The sequence below is a fragment of the Ranitomeya imitator genome, chromosome 2 (assembly GCF_032444005.1).
Source record: "Ranitomeya imitator isolate aRanImi1 chromosome 2, aRanImi1.pri, whole genome shotgun sequence".
NCBI lineage: Eukaryota > Metazoa > Chordata > Amphibia > Anura > Dendrobatidae > Ranitomeya > Ranitomeya imitator.
This window is the reverse complement of record NC_091283.1, coordinates 328,043,818-328,068,506: the sequence shown is the minus strand read 5'-3', so window position 1 is coordinate 328,068,506 and position 24,689 is coordinate 328,043,818. Positions and strand designations below refer to the sequence as shown.

The 24,689-nt window shown below is 47.0% G+C and overlaps 1 protein-coding gene across 2 annotated transcripts in view; it reads left to right on the top strand.

The window, feature by feature from the left end:
* The window catches only part of LOC138663546 (oocyte zinc finger protein XlCOF6-like), a 52,936-nt gene that overhangs the window by 7,339 nt on the left and 20,908 nt on the right, over nt 1-24,689 (top strand). For both annotated transcript variants that reach the window (XM_069749787.1, XM_069749786.1), the window contains exons 2-6: nt 18,215-18,340; nt 18,470-18,649; nt 18,731-18,854; nt 18,938-19,035; nt 19,234-19,324. In XM_069749787.1, the coding sequence (XP_069605888.1) occupies nt 18,263-18,340; nt 18,470-18,649; nt 18,731-18,854; nt 18,938-19,035; nt 19,234-19,324 (571 nt within the window). In that variant the 5' untranslated portion in view covers nt 18,215-18,262. The remainder of the gene's footprint in view (nt 1-18,214; nt 18,341-18,469; nt 18,650-18,730; nt 18,855-18,937; nt 19,036-19,233; nt 19,325-24,689) is intronic.

Sequence of the window (24,689 nt, the reverse complement as noted above, 5' to 3'; positions counted from 1 at the left end):
TAAATGGAAAATTAGCTCCAATCATTAGCGGACACCATGTCACGTTTGGAGAGCCCCTGTGTGCCTAAACATTGGAGATCCCCCACATATGACCCCATTTTGGAAACTAGACCCCTAAAGGAACTAATCTAGATGTGTGGTGAGGACTTTGAACTTCCAAGTGCTTCACAGAAGTTTATAACGCAGAGCCATGAAAATAAAATAAAAATTTTATTTTCTCTAAAATGATTTTTTAGCCTGCAATTTATTATTTTCCCAAGGGTAAAAGGAGAAATTTGACCCCAAAAGTTGTTGTACAGTTTCTCCTGAGTACGCTGATACCCCATATGTGGGGGTAAACCACAGTTTGGGCACATGTCGGGGCTCGGAAGTCAAGTAGTGACATTTTGAAATGCAGACTTTGATGGAATGCTCTGCGGGCGTTACGTTGCGTTTGCAGAGCCCCTGATGTGGCTAAACAGTAGAAACCCCCCACAAGTGACCCCATTTTAGAAACTAGACCCCGAAAGGAACTTATCTAGATGTGAGGTGAGCACTTTGAACCCCCAAGTGCTTCACAGAAGTTTATAACACAGAGCAGTGAAAATAATAAATACGTTTTCTTTCCTCAAAAATAATTTTTTAGCCCAGAATTTTTTATTTTCCCAAGGGTTACAGGAGAAATTGGACCCCAAAAGTTGTTGTCCAGTTTCTCCTGAGTACGCTGATACCCCATATGTGGGGGTAAACCACTGTTTGGGCACACGTCGGGGCTCAGAAGGGAAGTAGTGACTTTTGAAATGCAGACTTTGATGGAATGGTCTGCGGGCGTCACGTTGCGTTTGCAGAGCCCCTGGTGTGCCTAAACAGTAGAAACCCCCCACAAGTGACCCCATTTTGGAAACTAGACCCCCCCAAGGAACTTATCTAGATATGTGGTGAGCACTTTGAACCCCCAAGTGCTTCACAGACGTTTACAACGCAGAGCCGTGAAAATAAAAAATCATTTTTCTTTCCTCAAAAATGATGTTTTAGCAAGCAATTTTTTATTTTCTCAAGGGTAACAGGAGAAATTGGACCCCAGTAATTGTTGCCCAGTTTGTCCTGAGTACGCTGATACCCCATATGTGGGGGTAAACCACTGTTTGGGCACATGTCGGGGCTCGGAAGTCAAGTAGTGACGTTTTGAAATGCAGACTTTGATGGAATGGTCTGCGGGCGTCACGTTGCGTTTGCAGAGCCCCTGGTGTGCCTAAACAGTAGAAACCCCCCACAAGTGACCCCATTTTGGAAACTAGACCCCCCAAGGAACTTATCTAGATATGTGGTGAGCACTTTGAACCCCCAAGTGCTTCACAGACGTTTACAACGCAGAGCCGTGAAAATAAAAAATCATTTTTCTTTCCTCAAAAATGATGTTTTAGCAAGCAATTTTTTATTTTCTCAAGGGTAACAGGAGAAATTGGACCCCAGTAATTGTTGCCCAGTTTGTCCTGAGTACACTGATACCCCATATGTGGGGGTAAACCACTGTTTGGGCACACGTCGGGGCTCGGAAGGGAAGGAGCACCATTTGACTTTTTGAATAAAAGATTGGCTGGAATCAATGGTGGCGCCATGTTGCGTTTGGAGACCCCCTGATGTGCCTAAACAGTGGAAACCCCTCAATTCTAACGCCAACACACCCCTAACCCTTATCCCAACTGTAGCCGTAACCCTAACCACAACCCTAACCGCAACACACCCCTAACCACAACCCTAACCCCAACACACCCCTAACCCTAACCACAACCCTAATTCCAACCCAACCCTAACCCTAAGGCTATGTACCCACGTTGCGGATTCGTGTGAGATTTTTCCGCACCATTTTTGAAAAATCCGCGGGTAAAAGGCACTGCGTTTTACCTGCGGATTTACTGCGGATTTCACCTGCGGATTCCTATTGAGGAATAGGTGTAAAACGCTGCGGAATCCGCACAAAGAATTGACATGCTGCGGAAAATACAACGCAGCGTTTCCGTGCGGTATTTTCCGCACCATGGGCACAGCGGATTTGGTTTTCCATAGGTTTACATGGTACTGTAAACCTGATGGAACACTGCTGCGAATCCGCAGCCAAATCCGCACCGTGTGCACATAGCCTAATTCTAAAGGTATGTGCACACGCTTCGGAAAACGCTGCGGATCCGCAGCAGTTTCCCATGAGTTTACATTTCAATGTAAACCTATGGGAAACAAAAATCGCTGTACACATGCTGCGGAAAAACTGCACGGAAACGCAGCGGTTTACATTCCGCAGCATGTCACTTCTTTCTGCGGATTCCACAGCGGTTTTACAACTGCTCCAATAGAAAATCGCAGTTGTAAAACCGCAGTGAAATGCGCAGAAAAACCGCGGTAAATCTGCCATAAATCCGCAGCGGTTTAGCACTGCGGATTTATCAAATCCGCTGCGGAAAAATCCGCAGAGGACCAGAATACGTGTGCACATACCGAAACCCTAACCCTACCCCTAACCCTAACCCTACCCCTAACCCTACCCCTACCCCTAACCCTACCCCTAACCCTACCCCTAACCCTACCCCTAACCCTACCCCTACCCCTAACCCTAACCCTACCCCTAACCCTACCCCTACCCCTAACCCTACCCCTAACCCTAACCCTAACCCTAGTTCTAACTCCAACCTTAGTGAAAAAAAAAAAAAATTCTTTATTTTATTATTGTCCCTATCTATGGGGGACAAATGGGGGGGGTCATTTACTGTTTTTTTATTTTGACCACTGTGATAGATTATATCACAGTGATCAAAATTCACATTGGAACGAATCTGCCGGCCGGCAGATTCGGCGGGCGCACTGCGCATGCGCCCGCCATTTTGGAACATGGCGGCGCTCGGGGAAGAAGACGGACGGGACCCCGCCAGGATCGGTAAGTATAAGGGGGGGAGATCAGGGCACAGGGGGGGGAGATCAGGGCACGGGGGGGCGTCGGAGCACGGGGGGGGAGGGATCGGAGCATGGGGGAGAGTGATCGGTGTGCGGGCGGGTGGATCGGTGTGCAGGGGGGGTGGATCGGTGTGCAGGGGGGGTGGTTCGGAGCACGGGGGGGGATCGGAGTGCGGGGGGGTTTGATTGGAGCACGGGGGGGTGTGATTGGAGCACGGGGGGAGCGGGCAGGAGGACGGGGGAGCGGAGCACAGGACGGAGGGGAGCGGGCCACAGATCGGGGGGCTGGGGGGGCGATCGGTGGGGTGGGGTGGGGGCACATTAGTATTTCCAGCCATGGCCGATGATATTGCAGCATCGGCCATGGCTGGATTGTAATATTTCACCATTTTTTTAGGTGAAATATTACAAATCGCTCTGATTGGCAGTTTCACTTTCAACAGCCAATCAGAGCGATCGTAGCCACGAGGGGGTGAAGCCACCCCCCCTGGGCTAAACTACCACTCCCCCTGTCCCTGCAGATCGGGCGAAATGGGAGTTAACCCTTTCACCCGGCCTGCAGGGACGCGATCTTTCTGTGACACAGCATATGCGTCACAGGTCGGATTGGCACCGACTTTCATGACGCATACGCTGTGTCACAGGTCGGGAAGGGGTTAAAGTGGGATAGCCACCACTCCATTCTCCTACGAAAAAGGAATACCCAAAGGACGAGAGACAAAAACTACTCCATACTTAACCAAGAAAAACATTGTATAACACAAGAAATTGGAACTTGCGACAATTAGAGTGACCATGTCTTTAATATCCTCAGAAAACACTGGGATATGCTTGTGGCCAACCCAGACCTGAGGGGTGCAGTGGGATCTACTCCCACAATAACTTTCAGAAAGGGTCGGACAATTAGGGACCATTTAGTGCACAGTTTCTATATAAACCTGCACCCAGGGGAACTTGGCTAGATAGAAGAATCTGCAGTTTCTTTAGATGTGGAGAATTTTGTACATGTAATTGGATGAGACCATGTAAATCTTTCTCCAGTTCCTCCACTGGTAAAACCTTTTTCCAGAGAGAATTTTCCAACTGTAAAATCTCAGGACTTGTATATATGGCTACACGCTCCTGCCCCCTAGATTATGTAGGCAAGTCCAAGAGGGAGTTTAGGAGGAAGATGGGGGAGTATTTGTGTCATAGACCCCATGGTTGGGACACCACATTAGCAAGACACGTGAGCAGTGTACATCGAGTTGACACCGGAGACTTATCCTTTTGTATCATTGAGGTGAAATGAAGTGAGAAGAGGTAATCACGATAGATGTGTAATCAAAAAGGAAAGGGAGAGGATTTTTAGACCCTAAGGGACTCAATGAGTAAATTTCCTATGCCTGTTTTGTAAGAATACAGCCCCATCCTGGATTACATTTTTGGATTTTATCCTCTACCCATTGCTACTCAGCTCCATGTGAATGGGGTTCACATATTGTTGTACTTCATCCAGGTATCTGAGCTTCTATATTAGAATCATTTCTTATTAGTAACTAGATGGTGGCCCGAATAGAATATGCATGTCCACGTAGTATATTGCCCAGTCACGTAGTATAGGCCAGTCACGTAGTATATTGCCCAGCCACGTAGTATATTGCCCAGCTACATAGTATACTGCCCAGTGACGTAGTATACAGCACAGAGCCACGTAGTATATTGCACAGCGACGTAGTATACAGCACAGAGCCACGTAGCATATTGCTCAGCCACGTAGTATATTGGCCAGTCACGTAGTATATTGCCCAGCCACGTATGTCACAGGTTAAAAAATAAAAAATAAATATATACTCACCTTCCGAGGGAGCCCTTGTAGTCATGTCGCCTGTGTGCGGTGCACTCGGCAGCTTCCGGTCCCAGGGTTGGTAGCGCAGGACCCGTGGATGACGTCGCGGTCACATGACCGTGACATCATGGCAGGTCCTTCTCGCGCAGGCCCTGTGATGAGGTCGCGGTCACATGACCGTGACGTCATGGCAGGTCCTTGTCGCATACCATCCTTGCCACCGGAACCTGCCGCTTGCATGGAGTGGTTACCGGAGCGTCGTGAGGAGCGGGAAAGGTGGCGAAAGGTGAGTATATAATGATTTTTTTGTTTTTTTTTAATTATTTTTAACATTAGATCTTTTTACTATTGATGCCGCATAGGCAGCATCAATAGTAAAAAGTTGGGGACACACAAGGTTAATCGCAGCGGTAACGGAGTGCGTTACCCGCGGCATAACGCGGTCTGTTGCCGCCGGAATTAACCCTGTGTGAGCGGTGACTGGAGGGGAGTATGGAGCGAGCGCCGGGCAGTGACTGCAGGGAACAAGGAGCAGCCATTTTTCTGCCGGACTGTGCCCGTCGCTGACTGGTCGTGGCTGTTTTGCCGCGACCAATCAGCGACTTGGATTTCCATGACAGACAGAGGCCACGACCAATGAATATCTGTGACAGACAGACAGAAAGACAGACAGACAATTATATAGTAGATATCCTACATATACTATTTAGTAAGTAACAAGTCCGGTGATCCTTGTGTATCTCTAATTATGGAATAGGGGGTCACATTTGACCATTTAGGAATATACTGTGGGCCACCATCCCATATTTTATGTAGGGATAAAGTAGATCTACATGCCTATCTCATGATGGGAGGATGTGCAATAGTTGTTTTTCGTCTCTCAGAAATGGGACTCTTCTATATTGGTAGAATGCAACCCAAATTCATTATGTGCTCCGGCGTGGAACGCATGCGTCTGGATATGCGCAGTCGCAGATATGAGACAGGGATGCGCTCTGGCTTGAAATGCACATGTTCTGGAATGCACAATCGTGGATATTGACCCTAGTTGAGCACCAGCGTGGATCGCATAACTATGGGTATGTGCAGTCACGGGTACGAGAGGCGCAGTCACGGTTCTAATCAGTTTATCTGGCATGTCAGTATAAAGCACATCACTTCCGGACATGCACACGATGGGACGGACATAATAGGGCAGTAGCGCAGGTATTATTGTAGACAGACTCCATTCTATATATCCTATGACCATTCACCTCTAAAAATGGGAATGGGTCTCCTAGTCTAGGAGCGGTTTTTGAGAAGTGGGATCTTTAAACATGGACACCTGGCTATTAGGCACACTATGCTGAACATCCTGAATCATCATCCCTGTATCAAGCCCCCTCATGAAGCTGTTGGGGGAACGCTTCAAGGCAGATTATTGAAACATTCGGGGGTGAGTACCATACCCCTGAGGTGCCAGAACAGTAGAACACTCCTTAAGTCATCCCATTTTGCAAACTACACCTCTCAATGAATAAATCTAGGGTTGTAATAATCATATTGATACCGTGGGTGTGTCACAGAATTTTATACCATTGTGTAGTGAAGAAAAAATACCGTATATACTCGAGTATAAGCCGAGATTTTCAGCCCAAATTTTTGGGCTGAAAGTGCCCCCCTCGGCTTATACTCGAGTCACGGTAGCGGTGGGGTCGGCAGGTGAGGGGCTGAGGGCGCTGGGGCATACTTACCTAGTCCCAGCGATCCTCGCGCTGTCCCTGCCGTCCCACGGGCTTCTGTGCTGCAGCTTCTTCCCCTCTTCAGCAGTCACGTGGGACCGCTCATTACAGAAATGAATAAGCGGCTCCACCTCCCATAGGGGCGGAGCCGCCTATTCATTTCTCTAATCAGCGGTGCCGGTGACCGCTGATAGAGAAAGAAGCTGCGGCACCGAAGACAGGAGGGGACAGCGCGAGGATCGCCAGGACTAGGTGAGTATAGCATATTCACCTGTCCTCGTTCCAGCCGCCGGGCGCCGATCCATCTTCCCGGCCGGCGCCTCCATCTTCCCGGCGTCTGCGCTCTGACTGTTCAGGCAGAGGGCGCGATGACGCATATAGTGTGCGCGGCGCCCTCTGCCTGATCAGTCAGAGAGCAGAGACGCCGGGAAGATGGAGGCGCCGGAACGAGACGCCGGGAGCTGCAATCAAGGAAGGTGAGTATGTGTTTTTTTTTCTTTATTGCGGCAGCGGCGGCAGCACAGATTTATGTGGAACATCTATGGGGCACAGTGAACGGTGCAGAGCACCGTATATGGCACAGCACAGCTATGGGGCACAGTGAACGGTGCAGAGCACCGTATATGGCACAGCACAGCTATGTATGGGGCACAGTGAACGGTGCAGAGCACCGTATATGGCACAGCACAGCTATGGGGCACAGTGAACGGTGCAGAGCACCGTATATGGCACAGCACAGCTATGGGGCACAGTGAACGGTGCAGAGCACCGTATATGGCACAGCACAGCTATGGGGCACAGTGAACGGTGCAGAGCACCGTATATGGCACAGCACAGCTATGGGGCACAGTGAACGGTGCAGAGCACCGTATATGGCACAGCACAGCTATGGGGCACAGTGAACGGTGCAGAGCACCGTATATGGCACAGCACAGCTATGGGGCACAGTGAACGGTGCAGAGCACCGTATAAGGCACAGCACAGCTATGGGGCACAGTGAACGGTGCAGAGCACCGTATATGGCACAGCACAGCTATGGGGCACAGTGAATGGTGCAGAGCACCGTATATGGCACAGCACAGCTATGGGGCACAGTGAACGGTGCAGAGCACCGTATAAGGCACAGCTATGGGGCACAGTGAACGGTGCAGAGCACCGTATATGGCACAGCACAGCTATGTATGGGGCACAGTGAACGGTGCAGAGCACCGTATATGGCACAGCACAGCTATGGGGCACAGTGAACGGTGCAGAGCACCGTATATTGCACAGCACAGCTATGGGGCACAGTGAACGGTGCAGAGCACCGTATATGGCACAGCACAGCTATGGGGCACAGTGAACGGTGCAGAGCACCGTATATGGCACAGCACAGCTATGTATGGGGCACAGTGAACGGTGCAGAGCACCGTATATGGCACAGCACAGCTATGTATGGGGCACAGTGAACGGTGCAGAGCACCGTATATGGCACAGCTATGGGGCACAGTGAACGGTGCAGAGCACCGTATATTGCACAGCACAGCTATGGGGCACAGTGAACGGTGCAGAGCACCGTATATGGCACAGCACAGCTATGGGGCACAGTGAACGGTGCAGAGCACCGTATATGGCACAGCACAGCTATGGGGCACAGTGAACGGTGCAGAGCACCGTATATGGCACAGCACAGCTATGGGGCACAGTGAACGGTGCAGAGCACCGTATATGGCACAGCACAGCTATGGGGCACAGTGAACGGTGCAGAGCACCGTATAAGGCACAGCACAGCTATGGGGCACAGTGAACGGTGCAGAGCACCGTATATGGCACAGCACAGCTATGGGGCACAGTGAATGGTGCAGAGCACCGTATATGGCACAGCACAGCTATGGGGCACAGTGAACGGTGCAGAGCACCGTATAAGGCACAGCTATGGGGCACAGTGAACGGTGCAGAGCACCGTATATGGCACAGCACAGCTATGTATGGGGCACAGTGAACGGTGCAGAGCACCGTATATGGCACAGCTATGGGGCACAGTGAACGGTGCAGAGCACCGTATATTGCACAGCACAGCTATGGGGCACAGTGAACGGTGCAGAGCACCGTATATGGCACAGCACAGCTATGGGGCACAGTGAACGGTGCAGAGCACCGTATATGGCACAGCACAGCTATGTATGGGGCACAGTGAACGGTGCAGAGCACCGTATATGGCACAGCACAGCTATGTATGGGGCACAGTGAACGGTGCAGAGCACCGTATATGGCACAGCTATGGGGCACAGTGAACGGTGCAGAGCACCGTATATTGCACAGCACAGCTATGGGGCACAGTGAACGGTGCAGAGCACCGTATATGGCACAGCACAGCTATGGGGCACAGTGAACGGTGCAGAGCACCGTATATGGCACAGCACAGCTATGGGGCACAGTGAACGGTGCAGAGCACCGTATATGGCACAGCACAGCTATGTATGGGGCACAGTGAACGGTGCAGAGCACCGTATATGGCACAGCACAGCTATGTATGGGGCACAGTGAACGGTGCAGAGCACCGTATATGGCACAGCTATGGGGCACAGTGAACGGTGCAGAGCACCGTATATGGCACAGCACAGCTATGTATGGGGCACAGTGAACGGTGCAGAGCACCGTATATGGCACAGCACAGCTATGGGGCACAGTGAACGGTGCAGAGCACCGTATATGGCACAGCACAGCTATGTATGGGGCACAGTGAACGGTGCAGAGCACCGTATATGGCACAGCTATGGGGCACAGTGAACGGTGCAGAGCACCGTATATGGCACAGCTAGGGGGCACAATGAACGGTGCAGAGCACTATATGGTTCACACCTATGGGGAAATATGAACGGCGCAGAGCACTATATGGCACAGCTATGGGGAAATAATGATCTATTTTTATTTTTGAAATTCACCGGTAAATGCTGCATTTCCACCCTAGGCTTATACTCGAGTCAATAAGTTTTCCCAGTTTTTTGTGGCAAAATTAGGGGGGTCGGCTTATACTCGGGTCGGCTTATACTCGAGTATATACGGTAATTACATTTTTACCACAAAAATTTTGTTTTAGCCCCAGATTTAACATTTGCACACAAGAAGTGGGTAAAATTGGCACCAGAATTTGTCCCACAATTTTTGCTGAATATAGAAATGCACCATATGTGGTTGAACAGTACTGCTTAGCCATACGCTATTTGCCTCCTGGAGAGCAGATTTTCCTTGAACAGTTTGCGGACTCCAAATAAAGAGCCGCCTTAGTGCTAGAGTGCAGAATCCCACCCCCCCAAGTCTCCCCATTTTGGAAATCATACCCCTGTCAAATGTGAAAGCTAAAAGTAGTTTATGCACACTGGGGCTCAGAAGGGAGGGGGGCATTTGGATTTGGGAGCGCAAAATTAGCTGAATTTCTTGGGGGCAATGAACCATTTTGCTATTCCAAAGCCTTTGTGCTACCTGTAAGGTGGAAGCCCCCTATATTTCTGTTAACAGATGACAGACCTGAGTGGGGACTTGGATTTTTTATGGACAACCAGCAGAGGGAGCCTCTTATGAACTCGAGCCTGGGAGCTTTCTAGGAAAGTTCCCACGATCTAGGGACAACCAGCAGAGGGCGCCTCACCGCAAATGAAGGTAAATATAGGTCATTGACCTACTTTACCTTCTTTCTCCGGGGTTTTGCAGCAAGGAGCAGTGCTGCATTAGCAGAGCTCCTTGCTGCAAAATATTTTAACCCCTTCAGATGGATTTACGTCGTTGGACGTTACAGATCTGCGGAAGGTATGGATATTGTTGGTTTATTTTTTTTTGGTTACAGATCGAGGGTCTTCAGTGACTGGATTGAGCGTAGAATAAAATATTACAACAACCTTTGTTTTTATTTCATTAAAATAATTTTTAATAATGTGGTTGTGTATTTTTTAACCCTTTACTAGTATTGGATTAATAATGGATAGGTGTCATAATTGACTCCTCTCCATTATTAATTTGGCTTAATGTCACCTTACAATAGCAAGGTGGCATTAACCCTTCATTACCCCATATCCCACCGCTACACAGGAATGGGAAGAGAGTGGCCAAGTGCCAGAATAGGCGCATCTTCCAGATGTGCCTTTTCTGGGGTGGCTGGGGGCAGGTGTTTTTAGCCAGGGGGGGGCCAATAACCATGGACCCTCTCCAGGATATTAATATCTGCCCTCAGTCACTGGCTTTACTACTCTGGCGGAGAAAATTGCGCGGGAGCCCACGCCAATTTTTTCCGACATTTAACCCTTTAATAGCTAGAACGGCCAAATTTTGCACATACACACTACTAACATTAGTAGTGTGGAATATGCAAAAAAATGGTGATATGAGATGGTTTACTGTATGTAAACCAGGTCTCATATCATGTTGGGTTTAGGAAGGAGATAGCTTTAAAGCCGGTAATTCAATTACCGGCTTTTGCTATCTAGTGCTGTATGAAGTAATAATATATATACATATATGTGTCTACTGATTTTATATATATACCGTATATACTCGAGTATAAGCCGACCCCCCTAATTTTGCCACAAAAAACTGGGAAAACTTATTGACTCGAGTATAAGCCTAGGGTAGAAAATGCAGCAGCTACCGGTGAATTTCAAAAATAAAAATAGATGCTCCATACCGTTCATTATTGCCCCATAGATGCTCCATATACAACTGTGCTATATAGAATGCTCTGCACCGTTGATTATGGCCCCATAGATTCTCCTTATAATGCTGTGCCATATATGCTCTGCACCTTTATGGCCCCATAGGTGCTCCTTATAATGCTGTGCCCCATATATGCTCTGCACCTTTATGGCCCCATAGGTGCTCCTTATAATGCTGTGCCCCATATATGCTCTGCACCTTTATGGCCCCATAGGTGCTCCTTATAATGTTGTGCCCCATTTATGCTCTGCACCTTTATGGCCCCATAGGTGCTCCTTATAATGCTGTGCCCCTTATATGCTCTGCACCTTTATGGCCCCATAGGTGCTCCTTAGAATGCTGCTGGTGCTGCCATAAAAAAAAAAAAAAATCACATACTCACCTCTCTTCTCAGGACGCCGGCGCTTTCAATAATTACCTGCTCCTCTGCGGCTCCGTCTCCAGCACTGACGCTCAGCAGAGGGCGCGCACTGACTACGTCACCGCGCCCTCTAACCTGAGCGTCACTGCTAGAGGACGCTGCAGACGGAGCCGGAGCGAGGAGCAGGTAATTATAGCGCTGCGCTCCCCTTACCTGCTGCGGCGCGGTCCCTGCAGTCCCTGGCTTCTCCGGCGCTGCAGCTTCTTCCTGTAATTGAGCGGTCACATGGCACCGATCATTTACAGCAATGAATATGCGGCTCCTCCCCTATGGGGGTGGAGCTGCCTATTCATTTCTGTAATGAGCGGTGCCATGTGACCGCTCAGTGCAGGAAGAATCTGCAGCGCCGGAGAAGCCAGGGACTGCAGGGACCGCGCTGGGAGCAGGTAAGTATGACTACACAGCCCCCGCTCTCCCTCCCCTGCTGACACCCGGGTATATGACTCGAGTATAAGCCGAGAGGGGGACTTTCAGCCCAAAAAAATGGGCTGAAAATCTCGGCTTATACTCGAGTATATACGGTGTATATATATATATATATATATATATATATATATATATATATATATATATATGTGTAGACATTTATTCCACCTATTCTACTGTAAGCTGTCAGTGTGATTTTACTGTACACCGCACTGAATTACCGGCTTTTCTCTCTAACACCGCTGCGTATTTCTCGCAAGTCACACTGCTGGTCCGTGTGTAATCCGTATTTTTCTGGCTTCCATAGACTTTCATTGGCTTTTTTTGCGCAATACGGTGACAAACGCAGCATGCTGCAATTTTCTACGGCCGTAGAAAGCCGTATAATACTGATCAGTAAAATACGGCAGATAGGAGCAGGGGCATAGAGAATAATTGGGACGTTTGTTTGGCGAGTTTTACGGACGTATTTTCTGCGCTCATACGTCCGTAAAACTCGCTAGTGTGACTCCAGCCTTAGAAGTTTTCTGTAACTTAGTGGTCCGGGGGTCGTCATAACGACTCTGGGTCACCATTGCAAAGATCGGGCTCTGCGATGATGTCGCAGGGATGCCAATCTGAAGGCAGAGGGAGCTCCCTTCCCTCTGCCTTCCTCCTGAACACTGCAGTCGCGCTTGATTGCAGCATTTAGGGGGTTAACAGCCAGGGCAGCGCTGACATCGGTCCTGGCTGTTTGTGCAGAAGCTCAGCCACTGGCAGAGCTGAGCTGCTTCACTGATCGGACAGGAAGCGCTGATATTTCAGCATGTCCTGAGTGATCATGCTGTGATTGGTCAGTCAGCGATCTGGGTGCAGGGACCGACAGCACGGGTCACTGCACCTCTTCCCGTGCCTCTCATAGAGAGTTGTTGGCACTGAACTATCACTGCGTGTTTACACAGTCCGGCCTGGTGCAGGAACTGAAACCCTGCCCTGACGAAACTGGTCCGTGATTGGACATTAAGGGGTTAAATGAAGGGCTGTGGGGGGCCATCATACTGTGTGTAAACGTTCATTCTGAGTTACATGGGCACATATGAGAACAATTTGGTAATGAGACAGATGGGTATAAGTACAGGTGCTTTTCACAAAATTAGAATATTAAAAAGTTAATTTATTTCAGTTCCTCAATACAAAAAGTGAAACTCACATATAGAATCATTACAAACAGAGTTTCATGGTCTGCTGAGTTTCTGGGATTAGGTGGTTTTAGGCTGTGTGCAAACGTTGCGTTTTTTTCGCGTTTTTTGGCTATAAAAATGCATAAAAAACATACACATTATGCATCCCATCATTTAGAATGCATTCCGCAATTTTTTTGCACATGATGCGTTGTTTTTTTTCCACGAAAAAAACGCATCGCGGTAAAAAAAAGCATGTTCATTAATTTTGCGGATTTTTCGCGGTTTTCCCGCTATTTAGTGCATTGGGAAGCTCTGGGAAAAAAACGTGTCAAAAACGCGAAAAAAACGCATGCGGATTTCTTGCAGAAAATGTCCGGTTTTGCTCAGGAAATTTCTGCAAGAAATCCTGAACGTGTGCACCTAGCCTTAAGGTTAACCTGGGTGGAGTTTTCCTTCATCTCCTAGCTCTCTGGAGCTTAGGCCACGCCCCCAGCAGTCACGTGCTTCAGGTCCTGTTTGTCTGAAGCACACATCTTCACTGCTGCTCTGCTCCACAGATATCTTTGGGAACAGTTTGTTTTACTCAGGACACGCGCACTGGCTCAGTGAGCAAGTACAGTGTGGTGTTCCTGACACAGAGTGATCTATTTCAAGTGTTTATTTCTGTTTCTGTTGATTATGGCTTACAGCCAATGAAAACCCAAAAGTCATTATCTCAGTAAATTGGAATAATTAACAAAAAAACACCTGCAAAGGCTTCCTAAGGGTTTAAAGGGTCCTTTAGTCTATTTCAGTAGCTCCACAATTATGGGGAAGACTGCTGACTTGACAGATGTCCAGAAGGTCATTGACACACTCCACAAGGAGGATAAGCCACAAAAGGTCATTGCTAAAGAAGCTGGCTGTTCACAGAGTGCTCTATCCAAGCATATTTATGGAAAGTTGAGTGGAATGAAAAGTATGGTAGAAAGAGGTGCACAAGCAATCGGGAAAATCACAGCCTTGTAAGGATTGTTAAGAAAAGGCCATTCAAACATTTTGGGGAGATTCACAAGGAGTGGACTGCTGCTGGAGTCATTGCTTCAAGAGCCACCACACAGACGTATCCAGGACATGGGCTACAAGTGTCGCATTGCTTATGTGAAGCCACTCATGACCAATAGACAATGCCAAGTGTCTTACCTGGACCAAGGAGAAAAATAAATGGACTGTTGCTCAGTGGTCCAAGGTGTTGTTTTTTTGGGGCATGCGCAGTTGCGCTGCCCTTTGAACTTACAACGCAGGCGCCGGGGACACTAATGAAGGAAGAGGAGGCGACTCCCGGCGCGCAGAGGCCCTGATTGATGGCTGGGAGGTGTTTCTGTCCGGAGGAAAAGACATGCCCCAGGTCTATTTCAAGGTATGAGGGACAAATTATAAAAGCGATTATTGCAGCGTTTGCAGGGACCCAAACTAAAAGAGCCACCTTGTCAGAATGCAGCATTAGTGCTGCACACCGTGGCTCTTTCAGTTACAAACACCTGGGGGGGTGACAGGTGTTAGGTGTCGAGTTCCCGCCTCTGCACAAGGGGAATCTCAAACCAGCTCTGCTGCAGTCTCCCATTCTTCTCCAGCCGCAGTGGAGTCTGCTCAGTGGAGACATCGGTCCCAGCGTCTAGCTCAAGCTGATACTGGGCGACTGGTTACTGCTGCCCTTCCAGGCTTTGTCCTTCTATCCATCTATCATGTTCATCAGCGAGCAGGTCTTTCTGGGACTAAGTCCTGCTTTTTCCATACTGAGCATGCCCATGGGACGACCTCCAATTGGAGGTCGAGAGTCACATGCTCAGGTCTTGTTGCAGATCCTATTGGACCATCTGGAAGGTCTTGTAGCACTGCCGCTATAAAAGGTTTGCATGGCCGCTCGGCCTTGCACTAGTGTACATTTGAAAACGTGTGTGTATTGATGAGTACAAGTCGTTCTTTAATTATCCCCTCCCTTGTGTACGACTGCTCGTGTAAGGTGGATGTCTATCTATTGCCTGGCTGAGCTATCGGCACAAAGACACACGAAACAGCGTCTAATTGCTGTGACCGCCAATGCGGCGCCGTGCGCTAGTAGAGCGCTTTCCTTACCCAAGTCTGAGTGGTTAGTGGCGTCCGCCAGAGTGGCACAGCACGTACTCTTGTGCATATAAGTTCCTTTTTCAGTTACTCTGATACCCCAATTGTGGTGTCGAGCGCAAGAGGTCTACACAAACTCTAATCCTGTGTCCTGGGATAAAGTTCTGTGATTCCTTGCTTGCGCTCTTTGTGCAGTACCGCGGCCCTGTGAAGCAACAGGGTTCGCTTCCTTCATAAAGGGTGAAGTTAACCCATGTATGTATCCACATTGTACCGCTATATAGTCCGTCTTTACTCAGCAGCAGGTTCCATCTCTGCATGGTGGACCCCGAGCTGCGAACGCACCTCATACCTTCTCTCTAATTAGTTGGTGTGTCCACTAGCCCTAACAGGTTCCCTTTAATGTCCTTCTTTTTGAGCCACTTCTAAGTTGACTTGGCTGAATGTTTTGGGTCATTGTCTTGCTGGAAGACCCAGCCACGACCCTGGCATAATAGTTTACTGGACTATTCTAGCTTGTAACAAAAGATATATATCGCCACATGTAATTGGAAAGTACCTGACTCTGCATATGGCAGAACAAGCATTCATAAACTGTTTTGCCTGCTATCTGATTTATGTACTTATCATCAAGTTCTTGTTAAATAAAGAAAAGTTTTTATTTTCGGACTTTAGTTTCCCTGTCTCCTTCGTTCATATATATACCATCCGGTCTGTGCCTGCCAACTACAATGGCAGCATGTTGTCTGCAGAGACGGGAGATGGTATTTTCATGACTATGAAAATTGTACATTCACACTGAAGGCATCAAAACTATGAATTAACACATGTGGAGTTATATACTTAACAAAAAAGTGTGAAACAACTGAAAATATGTCTTATATTCTAGATTCTTCAAAGTAGCCACCTTTTGCTTTGATGACTGCTTTGCACACTCTTGGCATTCTCTTGATGAGCTTCAAGAGGTAGTCACCGGGAATGGTCTTCCAACAATCTTGAAGGAGTTCCCAGAGATGCTTAGCACTTGTTGGCCCTTTTGCCTTCACTCTGCGGTCCAGCTCACCCCAAACCATCTTGATTAGGTTCAGGTCTGGTGACTGTGGAGGTCAGGTCATCTGGCGTAGCACCCCTCTGGCATAGCACCCCATCACTCTCCTTCTTGGTCAAATAGCCCATACACAGCCTGGAGGTGTGTTTGCAGTCATTGTCCTGTTGAAAAATAAATGATGGTCCAACTAAACGCAAACCGTATGGAATAGCATGCTGCTGAAAGATGCTGTGGTAGCCATTCTGGTTCAGTGTGCCTTCACTTTTGAATAAATCCCCATCAGTGTCACCAGCAAAGCACCCCCACACCATCACACCTCCTCCTCCATGCTTCACGGTGGGAACCAGGCATGTAGAGTCCATCCATTCACCTTTTCTGCATCGCACAATGACACGGTGGTTGGAACCAAAGATCTCAAATTTGGAGAAAGCACAGATTTCTACTGGTCTAATGTCCATTTCTTGTGTTCTTTACAAGTCTCTTCTGCTTGTTGCCTGTCCTTAGCAGTGGTTTCCTAGCAGCTATTTTACCAAGAAGGCCTGCTGCACAAAGTCTCCTCTTAACAGTTGTTGTAGAGATGTGTCGGCTGCTAGAACTCTGTGTGGCATTGACCTGGTCTCTAATCTGAGCTGCTGTTAACCTGCGATTTCTGAGGCTGGTGACTCTGATAAACTTATCCTCAGAAGCAGAGGTGACTCTTGGTCTTCCTTTCCTAGGGCTGTCCTCAGGTGAGCCAGTTTCTTTGTAGCGCTTGATGGTTTTTGCCACTGCACTTGGGGTCACTTTCAAAGTTTTCCCAATTTTTCGGACTGACTAACCTTCATTTCTTAGAGTAATGATGGCCACTCGTTTTTCTTTACTTAGTTGCTTTTTTCTTGCCATAATACAAATTCTAACAGTATTCAGTAGGACTATCAGCTGTGTATCCACCAGACATCTGCTCAACACAACTGATGGTCCCAACCCCATTTATAAGGCAAGAAATCCCACTTAATAAACCTGACAGGGCACACCTGTGAAGTGAAAACCATTCCTGGTGACTGTCTTGAAGCTCATCAAGAGAATGCCAAGAGTGTGCAAAGCAGTCATCAAAGCAAAAGGTGGCTACTTTGAAGAACCTAGAATATAAGACATATTTTCAGTTGTTTCACACCTTTTTAAGTATATAATTCCACGTGTTAGTTAATAGTTTTGATGCCTTCAGTGTGAATTTGCAATTTTCATAGTCATGAAAATACAGAAAAATCTTTAAATGAGAAGGTGTGTCCAAACTTTTGCTCAGTACAATATATATATATATATATATATATATATATATATATATATATATATAATTAGTCCAAAAAAGGAAGCAGCTCACCACTGTCTGTGAATAAGGAGTTGTTTTAATTAGCCCATGAGAGTGACGTTTCGGTTCACTGTAGCAAACCTTTTTCAAGTACTGCTTATTACTCTATGGAGCATCTTATGGGGCCATCAACTTTTATGGAGCATTAAATGGGGCATATTAGTCTATGGAGCATCTTATGGGGCTCATCATGAACTTTATAGAGCATCTTATGGGGCTCCTGATTCAATATGGATATTCAAAAAGATTTAACCTACTGATGTCTCAATTAATTTTACTTTTATTGGTATCTATGTTTATTTTTGAAATTTACCAGTAGCTGCTGCATTTCCCAACTTAGGCTTATATTCGAGTCAATAAGTTTTCCCAGTTTTTGGGGGGCAAAATTAGGGGTCTCGACTTATACTCAGGTCGGCTTATACTCGAGTATATATGATTAATGCCTTAACATAATAAATCTTATGTTTCCCCTTGTTATCTCCAGTAATTGTATTACGGCACAGGATTTTTATAATGTTACATCCACTCATCTTCTTCACATTCAGGTCTCTACAATATCGGATCCTCTCAGAGAAGATCTTTAGCCATCAAAGATGGATATGGACAGAGACATGATGGCTGAGAGGATATTACACCTCACCCTAGAGATCCTCTTCCGGCTTACTGGAGAGGTGAGAGATTCTGATGACGTCACATTACATCATTCTTATCTATGGGAATAACAGATGGACAGAACTGGAGAGGTGAGGACTCTGGAAATGTCTGAATTGAGATTTATTCATGTGTCTTTTCATAACCAGGATTACACAGTAGTGAAGAAGACCTCTTCTGAGTGCGGGCAGAATCCTGTGTCTGAGACATGCGGAAGACCCCTAAGCACAATGATAGGGCCTTCACCTCACCCCCTGATACACGAGGACATCAATGACCAAAAGATCCTAGAACTCACCTACAAGATGATTGAGCTGCTGACTGGAGAGGTGACACTGCTGGGAATGCTGGGACATTATACAGTAATGCTATGAAGGGATTGGGGATGACGGTATCATTGTATGTGTCAGGTTCCTATAAGGTGTCAGGATGTCGCCGTCTATTTCTCCATGGAGGAGTGGGAGTATTTAGAAGGACACAAAGATCTGTACAATGACACCGTAATGGATGTTCACCATCCCGTCATATCACCAGGTAATAGATGGAACTAAACACACATGGCCTATATTTATCTGTATGTAAAGATTGAATTCAGTCCCTGTATGTGCTTATTCCAGATCTATCCAGTAAGAGGACAACACCAGAGAGATGTCCCCGTCCTCTTCTTCCACAGAACTATAAACAAGAAGATCCCAATGCTCCTCAGGATCATCAGGTAGATGGAGAGAAGGTGTCAGGAGATTTTCCCTCTATGATGTGTAGACGGCTGTGAAGGTCTTGTGCTCAGTCTTGTTTTATCCACCAGTATTATGTTTTATACTTGTATAATGAGAACGGTGGAGATGGCAGGATTAGAGCTGATCGTAGATGTGACCTCTCCATCTGTCTGTGACTTTTACAATATTTGTTTCAGGGTGAAGATCTGACCCATATTAATACTACAGAGACATATGTGAGGGGGTATGAGTGGTGTAAAGAGGAGATTCCTACACATGACTTCCCAGGTGAGTAGTGACCACTAAATACAGAGAAGTCACAGATTCTTCTCAGTCACCGGCTGTTGCTGCTTTATCGTGTAGTCCGGCCGTATCTCATTCGTGTCATCATCATTTTGCCTTCAGACCACAATATTTTTCTTCACCCAAAACTATCTAAATGACTTTTGGGTACTGAAAGCCCTTTTCTATAGAACTTACAACCTGGAAGATCCACCTACCCCCTGGGATCAGGAGACGCTGACCGTTACCTGCCCAGATCTGTAAACTACAAAGCCAAATTACAGCGTACGTAGAATGTGCTGACAAGTTAGAAAATCATTTGATGAAAAATATTATGGAGCCTGTAAGAGAAATCGGAGGGTAATGATGCTAATGGCTTCCTAGAACCCTGATATCTTACTGGATGAATCTCCCTTCTCTCCCTTCTGTGCTGCTGAATGTGCTCATATGGTCCCTACAAGACCAGATCCAGCCTTTCTGGCCAAACTTCACTTTTATGATTGAAAACATTAAATGTGCAGTGAGGCCACGTGTGAATCTCTGTACAATAACAATAGAGTTTCCCTTTATCCTGACTTTTAAATTTGATTTCCACTAACTGATGTTACATACATTGTTTTTGTGATAGACTACACATGTGCCATGATACTATTGAGAACTCTGCTATTAGAAGCGGATAAGAAGAACAAAGACAAAAAAATCTGAATAATAAAAATGTTGGAGGAAGAGAAATCAATCACAAACTAAAATGTTTCTATACAAATGCACAAAGCATGGGCAACAAACAAGGAGAAGAAATATGACGTCATTGGAATCACTGACACTTGGTGGGACAATACACATGATTGGAATACAAGACTAGAAGGATACAACTTATTTGCAAGAAGCAGACTTGATAAACGAGGATGAGATGTTGCATTGTATGTTAGAAAAGCGTATATCTGCACAGAGATTGAAGCTTCAGATACTGGGAGTTCTGTGGAAACTGTTTGGGTAAGAATACAAGGAGAGAACAACGGAAAGAATACCATTGTAGGCATTTACTACAGGCCGCCTGTGCAAGCTGAAGATATGGATGAACTCTTTATGCATAAAATGGCCAAGTTTTCCAAACAATATGACATAGTGGTCATGGGAGATTTCAACTTTCCAGACATTTGTTGGGAATCTCTCTCAGGTAAAACTAACAGGTCAAACAAATTCTTATCCTCTCTTGCTGACAACTTTATCTTCCAAAAGGTAGGGGACAAAACAAGGGTATCTGCTACCTTGGATCTAATCCTTAAAGGTACCTTCACACTCCGCGACGCTGCAGCGATACCGACAACGATGTCGATCGCTGCAGCGTCGCTGTTTGGTCGCTGGAGAGCTGTCACACAGACAGCTCTCCAGCGACCAACGATCCCGAGGTCCCCGGGTAACCAGGGTAAACATCGGGTTACTAAGCGCAGGGCCGCGCTTAGTAACCCGATGTTTACCCTGGTTACCAGCGTAAAAGTAAAAAATACAAACAGTACATACTTACCTACCGCTGTCTGTCCCCGGCGCTCTGCTTCTCTGCACTCCTCCTGCACTGGCTGTGAGCACAGCGGCCAGAAAGCAGAGCGGTGACGTCACCGCTCTGCTTTCCAGCTGACCGACGCTCACAGCCAGTGCAGGAGGAGTGCAGAGAAGCAGAGCGCCGGGGACAGACAGCGGTAGGTAAGTATGTACTGTTTGTTTTTTTTACTTTTACGCTGGTAACCAGGGTAAACATCGGGTTACTAAGCGCGGTCCTGCGCTTAGTAACCAGATGTTTACCCTGGTTACCAGTGAAGACATCGCTGGATCGGTGTCACACACGCCGATCCAGCGATGTCTGCAGGGAGTCCAGCGACGAAATAAAGTTCTGGACTTTCCTCAGCGACCAACGATCTCCCAGCAGGGGCCTGATCGTTGGTCGCTGTCACACAGAACGATTTCCTTAACGATATCGTTGCTACGTCACAAAAAGCAACGATATCGTTAACGATATCGTTATGTGTGAAGGTACCTTAAGGTACCGTCACATTTAGTGACGCTGCAGCGATCTAGACAACGATCCCGATCGCTGCAGCGTCGCTGTGTGGTCGCTGGAGAGCTGTCACACAGGCAGCTCTCCAGTGACCAACGATGCCGGTCCCCGGGTAACCAGGTTAAACATCGGGTTACTAAGCGCAGGGCCGCGCTTAGTAACCCGATGTTTACCCTGGTTACCAGCGTAAACGTAAAAAAAAAAAAAACACTACATACTTACCTTCCGGTGTCTGTCCCCCGGCGCTGTGCTTCTCTGCACTGACTGTGAGCGCCAGCCGGAAAGCACAGCGGTGATGTCACCGCTGTGCTCTGCTTTCCGGCTGGCCGGCGCTCACAGTGCAGAGAAGCACAGCGCTGGGGGACAGACACCGGAAGGTAAGTATGTAGTGTTTGTTTTTTTTACGTTTACGCTGGTAACCAGGGTAAACATCGGGTTACTAAGCGCGGCCCTGTGCTTAGTAACCCGATGTTTACCCTGGTTACCAGTGAAGACATCGCTGAATCGGCGTCACACATGCCGATTCAGCGATGTCTGCAGGAGTCCAGCGACGAAATAAAGTTCTGGACTTTCTGCGCCGACCAACGATGGCACAGCAGGATCCTGATCGCTGCTGCCTGTCAAACTGAACGATATCGCTAGCCAGGACGCTGCAACGTCACGGATCGCTAGCGATATCGTTCAGTGTGAAGGTACCTTTATAAATAGGGAGGAAATTGTTGAGGAGGTAATAGTGGCTGGGACCCTAGGAGATAGCAACCATTCTATTTTAGAATTTTGGATAACTAGAGGAGGAAGACCTGTGAAGACTCAGACTTCAAGGTTAGATTTCAGAAAGATATAAACATACTGACCATTTGTCATTAAACCAAATGAAATCAAGAAGTGCCTTGTTATTTTTAATTATTTTTTTTTTAAACTTTATTTACATTTATTAAAATTACACACAAACAATAAAATAGTGCCTCTAAACCAATGACCATTATATCTAAACAGGTCTGCTGAAGCATGTGCGCATAAATAACTACAAGAAAAAAGCAGTTAGAACTGACAAAAATACTTAACTACTCCTAGAGTGATTGCAGACTAGTTGCTAGCAATGTATTCATATGTCACCCAAGATATAAATATTATACACGGATATTCCCTTTGGGTTTAATAATCTGTATTCCTGAAAGCAACTACTCCACAATACACTATCTACCATTCACATTGTTCAAATATAATCAAAGGGAGCAAATACAGCATTGAATCTAGGGTGGTGATATGTATCACTTATAACTGAATCATACAATTAAGTGGCAACTCTACTATACAAGTGAATCCATTCATAGGTTCCAAAGTATACCGCAACACCACCAATCATGAACCATGCTGAACGACTGTTATAAAAATTCCAAACTGATCAATACATATTACCTTGATAAGTACACAGCTTCTCACATAAAGTGCCGAGTGACACGCTGCACCTTCAACTCCCCGACGCGCGTTTCACATCAGCTTCTTCCTGGGGGCGCCCCAGGATAAACAATGACTCCATCCCGGTGGGGGGAGGCTCGCAAATTTTATTCATTAAACACGGACCATCACCAGTTGTCAATAGGTCCTCAATGTCATTCAGCAGGGCCTCCTGATATGAATTCATATCTTCCCCCCCCCCACCCCCCCACCCCTTGGAGTCTGAAGATAACCTCCCCAACCTCACAGGGAGCGCATACATTGATGATGACAGGCATCCGAGATCTCTTAAAATCAAATGCAATCTCCCCAGTACCCCCCCCGAAGAATGGGGTTCGGGTCATTACTCTCGTCTCTTCCTGGTAAAAAAGCCATCGGGAAATGCTCGAGTTATAATAAATCTGAAAAACCTCAATTTTCATATTCCAATACCGAAAATTCTAAATGGAGTCAGTGAAATCTGCTATTCCCCTGATAGGTCCGCATTATTTTATGGCAACCATCGACCTAAAAGATGCGTATTTTCACGTGCCGATTCACCACCGGCACAGGAAGTATCTCAGATGTGCAATACAGTACAACCAGCAAGTGAGACACTTCCAATTCAATGTACTTCCTTTCGTGATTTCTTCAGCGCCGAGAGTATTCTCCAGGATAATGGCAGAGGCGGTATCATATATCCGGAGACAGGGAGTCTGTATCGTTCCTTACCTGGACAATCTGCTTATCATAGCTCCCTCGGCCCAGGCTCTCAGCGATCATGTTTCAAAGACTCTCGACATTCTCAGAACCCTTGGGTGGCTCCCAAATCTAAGGAAATCCCAGCTTCAACCTTCCAAATCAAGGAAGTTTATGGGAGTTCTGTTAGACTCTATAAAACAAAAATCCTTTCTCCCGGGGGATCATCGCCAAGTTGTAATCAGAAAAATTGCAAACTTCAGAGAAGAGAGATCCCTGACTCTTCGAAAGGGTCTTAGGCTCCATGACGGCCTGCATCCAGTCAGTGTCATGGGCTCAGGCACATTCCAGAATCCTTCAAGCCCACATCCTCACAAAGTGGGACAGGAATCCGGGCTCTTTGAACAAAAGAGTGCACACACTAGGGCGTGTGAAAGCATCCCTAGCGTGGTGGTTAAACCCCAAAAATATACGCAAGGGTGTGAGCTGGTCACAATCTCCCCTGGTGACGATTACTACTGATGCCAGCTAACGAAGCTGGGGAGCTGTAATATCCCATACTCCTTTCCAGGGACACTTGAATCAGGCAACAAGCGCCAGGTCATCCAACTTCATGGAGTTGAAGGGAGTGGAAGAAGCCCTCCTGGCCGCAAGCAGCCTAGTATCAGGAAGTGACGTCAAATTTTATTCGGACAACATGAATACGGTTGCTCACCTCAGACATCAGGGGAGCTCAAAATTCAACAGCCTAAGGAGCATCTCTAACCAAATTTTCTATTGGGCCGAAAAGCACCTTCTCTCTCCGACAGCCGTCCATTTAAAGGGGTCTTTCAACCTACAGGCGGATTTCCTGAGTCGCCAGGACATTCAACCAGGAGAGTGGAGCTTGAACAAAAGAGTCTTCAACATGCTGGTAGACAGATGGGGTCTGCCAGAGATCGATTTGTTTGCCTCAAACCAAAATGCGCAGGTCAAAACCTTTTTTCCCTGAACCCCAGGGACTATTGCAGAGGAGTGGATGCCCTGGCCCAGCCATGGAATTTCCAATTAGCCTATACCTTCCCGCCAATTCCAATACTGGCGAAAACCCTTCGGGAAATCCGGGAAGATCAGGTTCCGACCATACTAGTGGCTCCAGTATGGCCAAAAAGTAGCTGGTTCAATCTCATTATCGAGTTACAG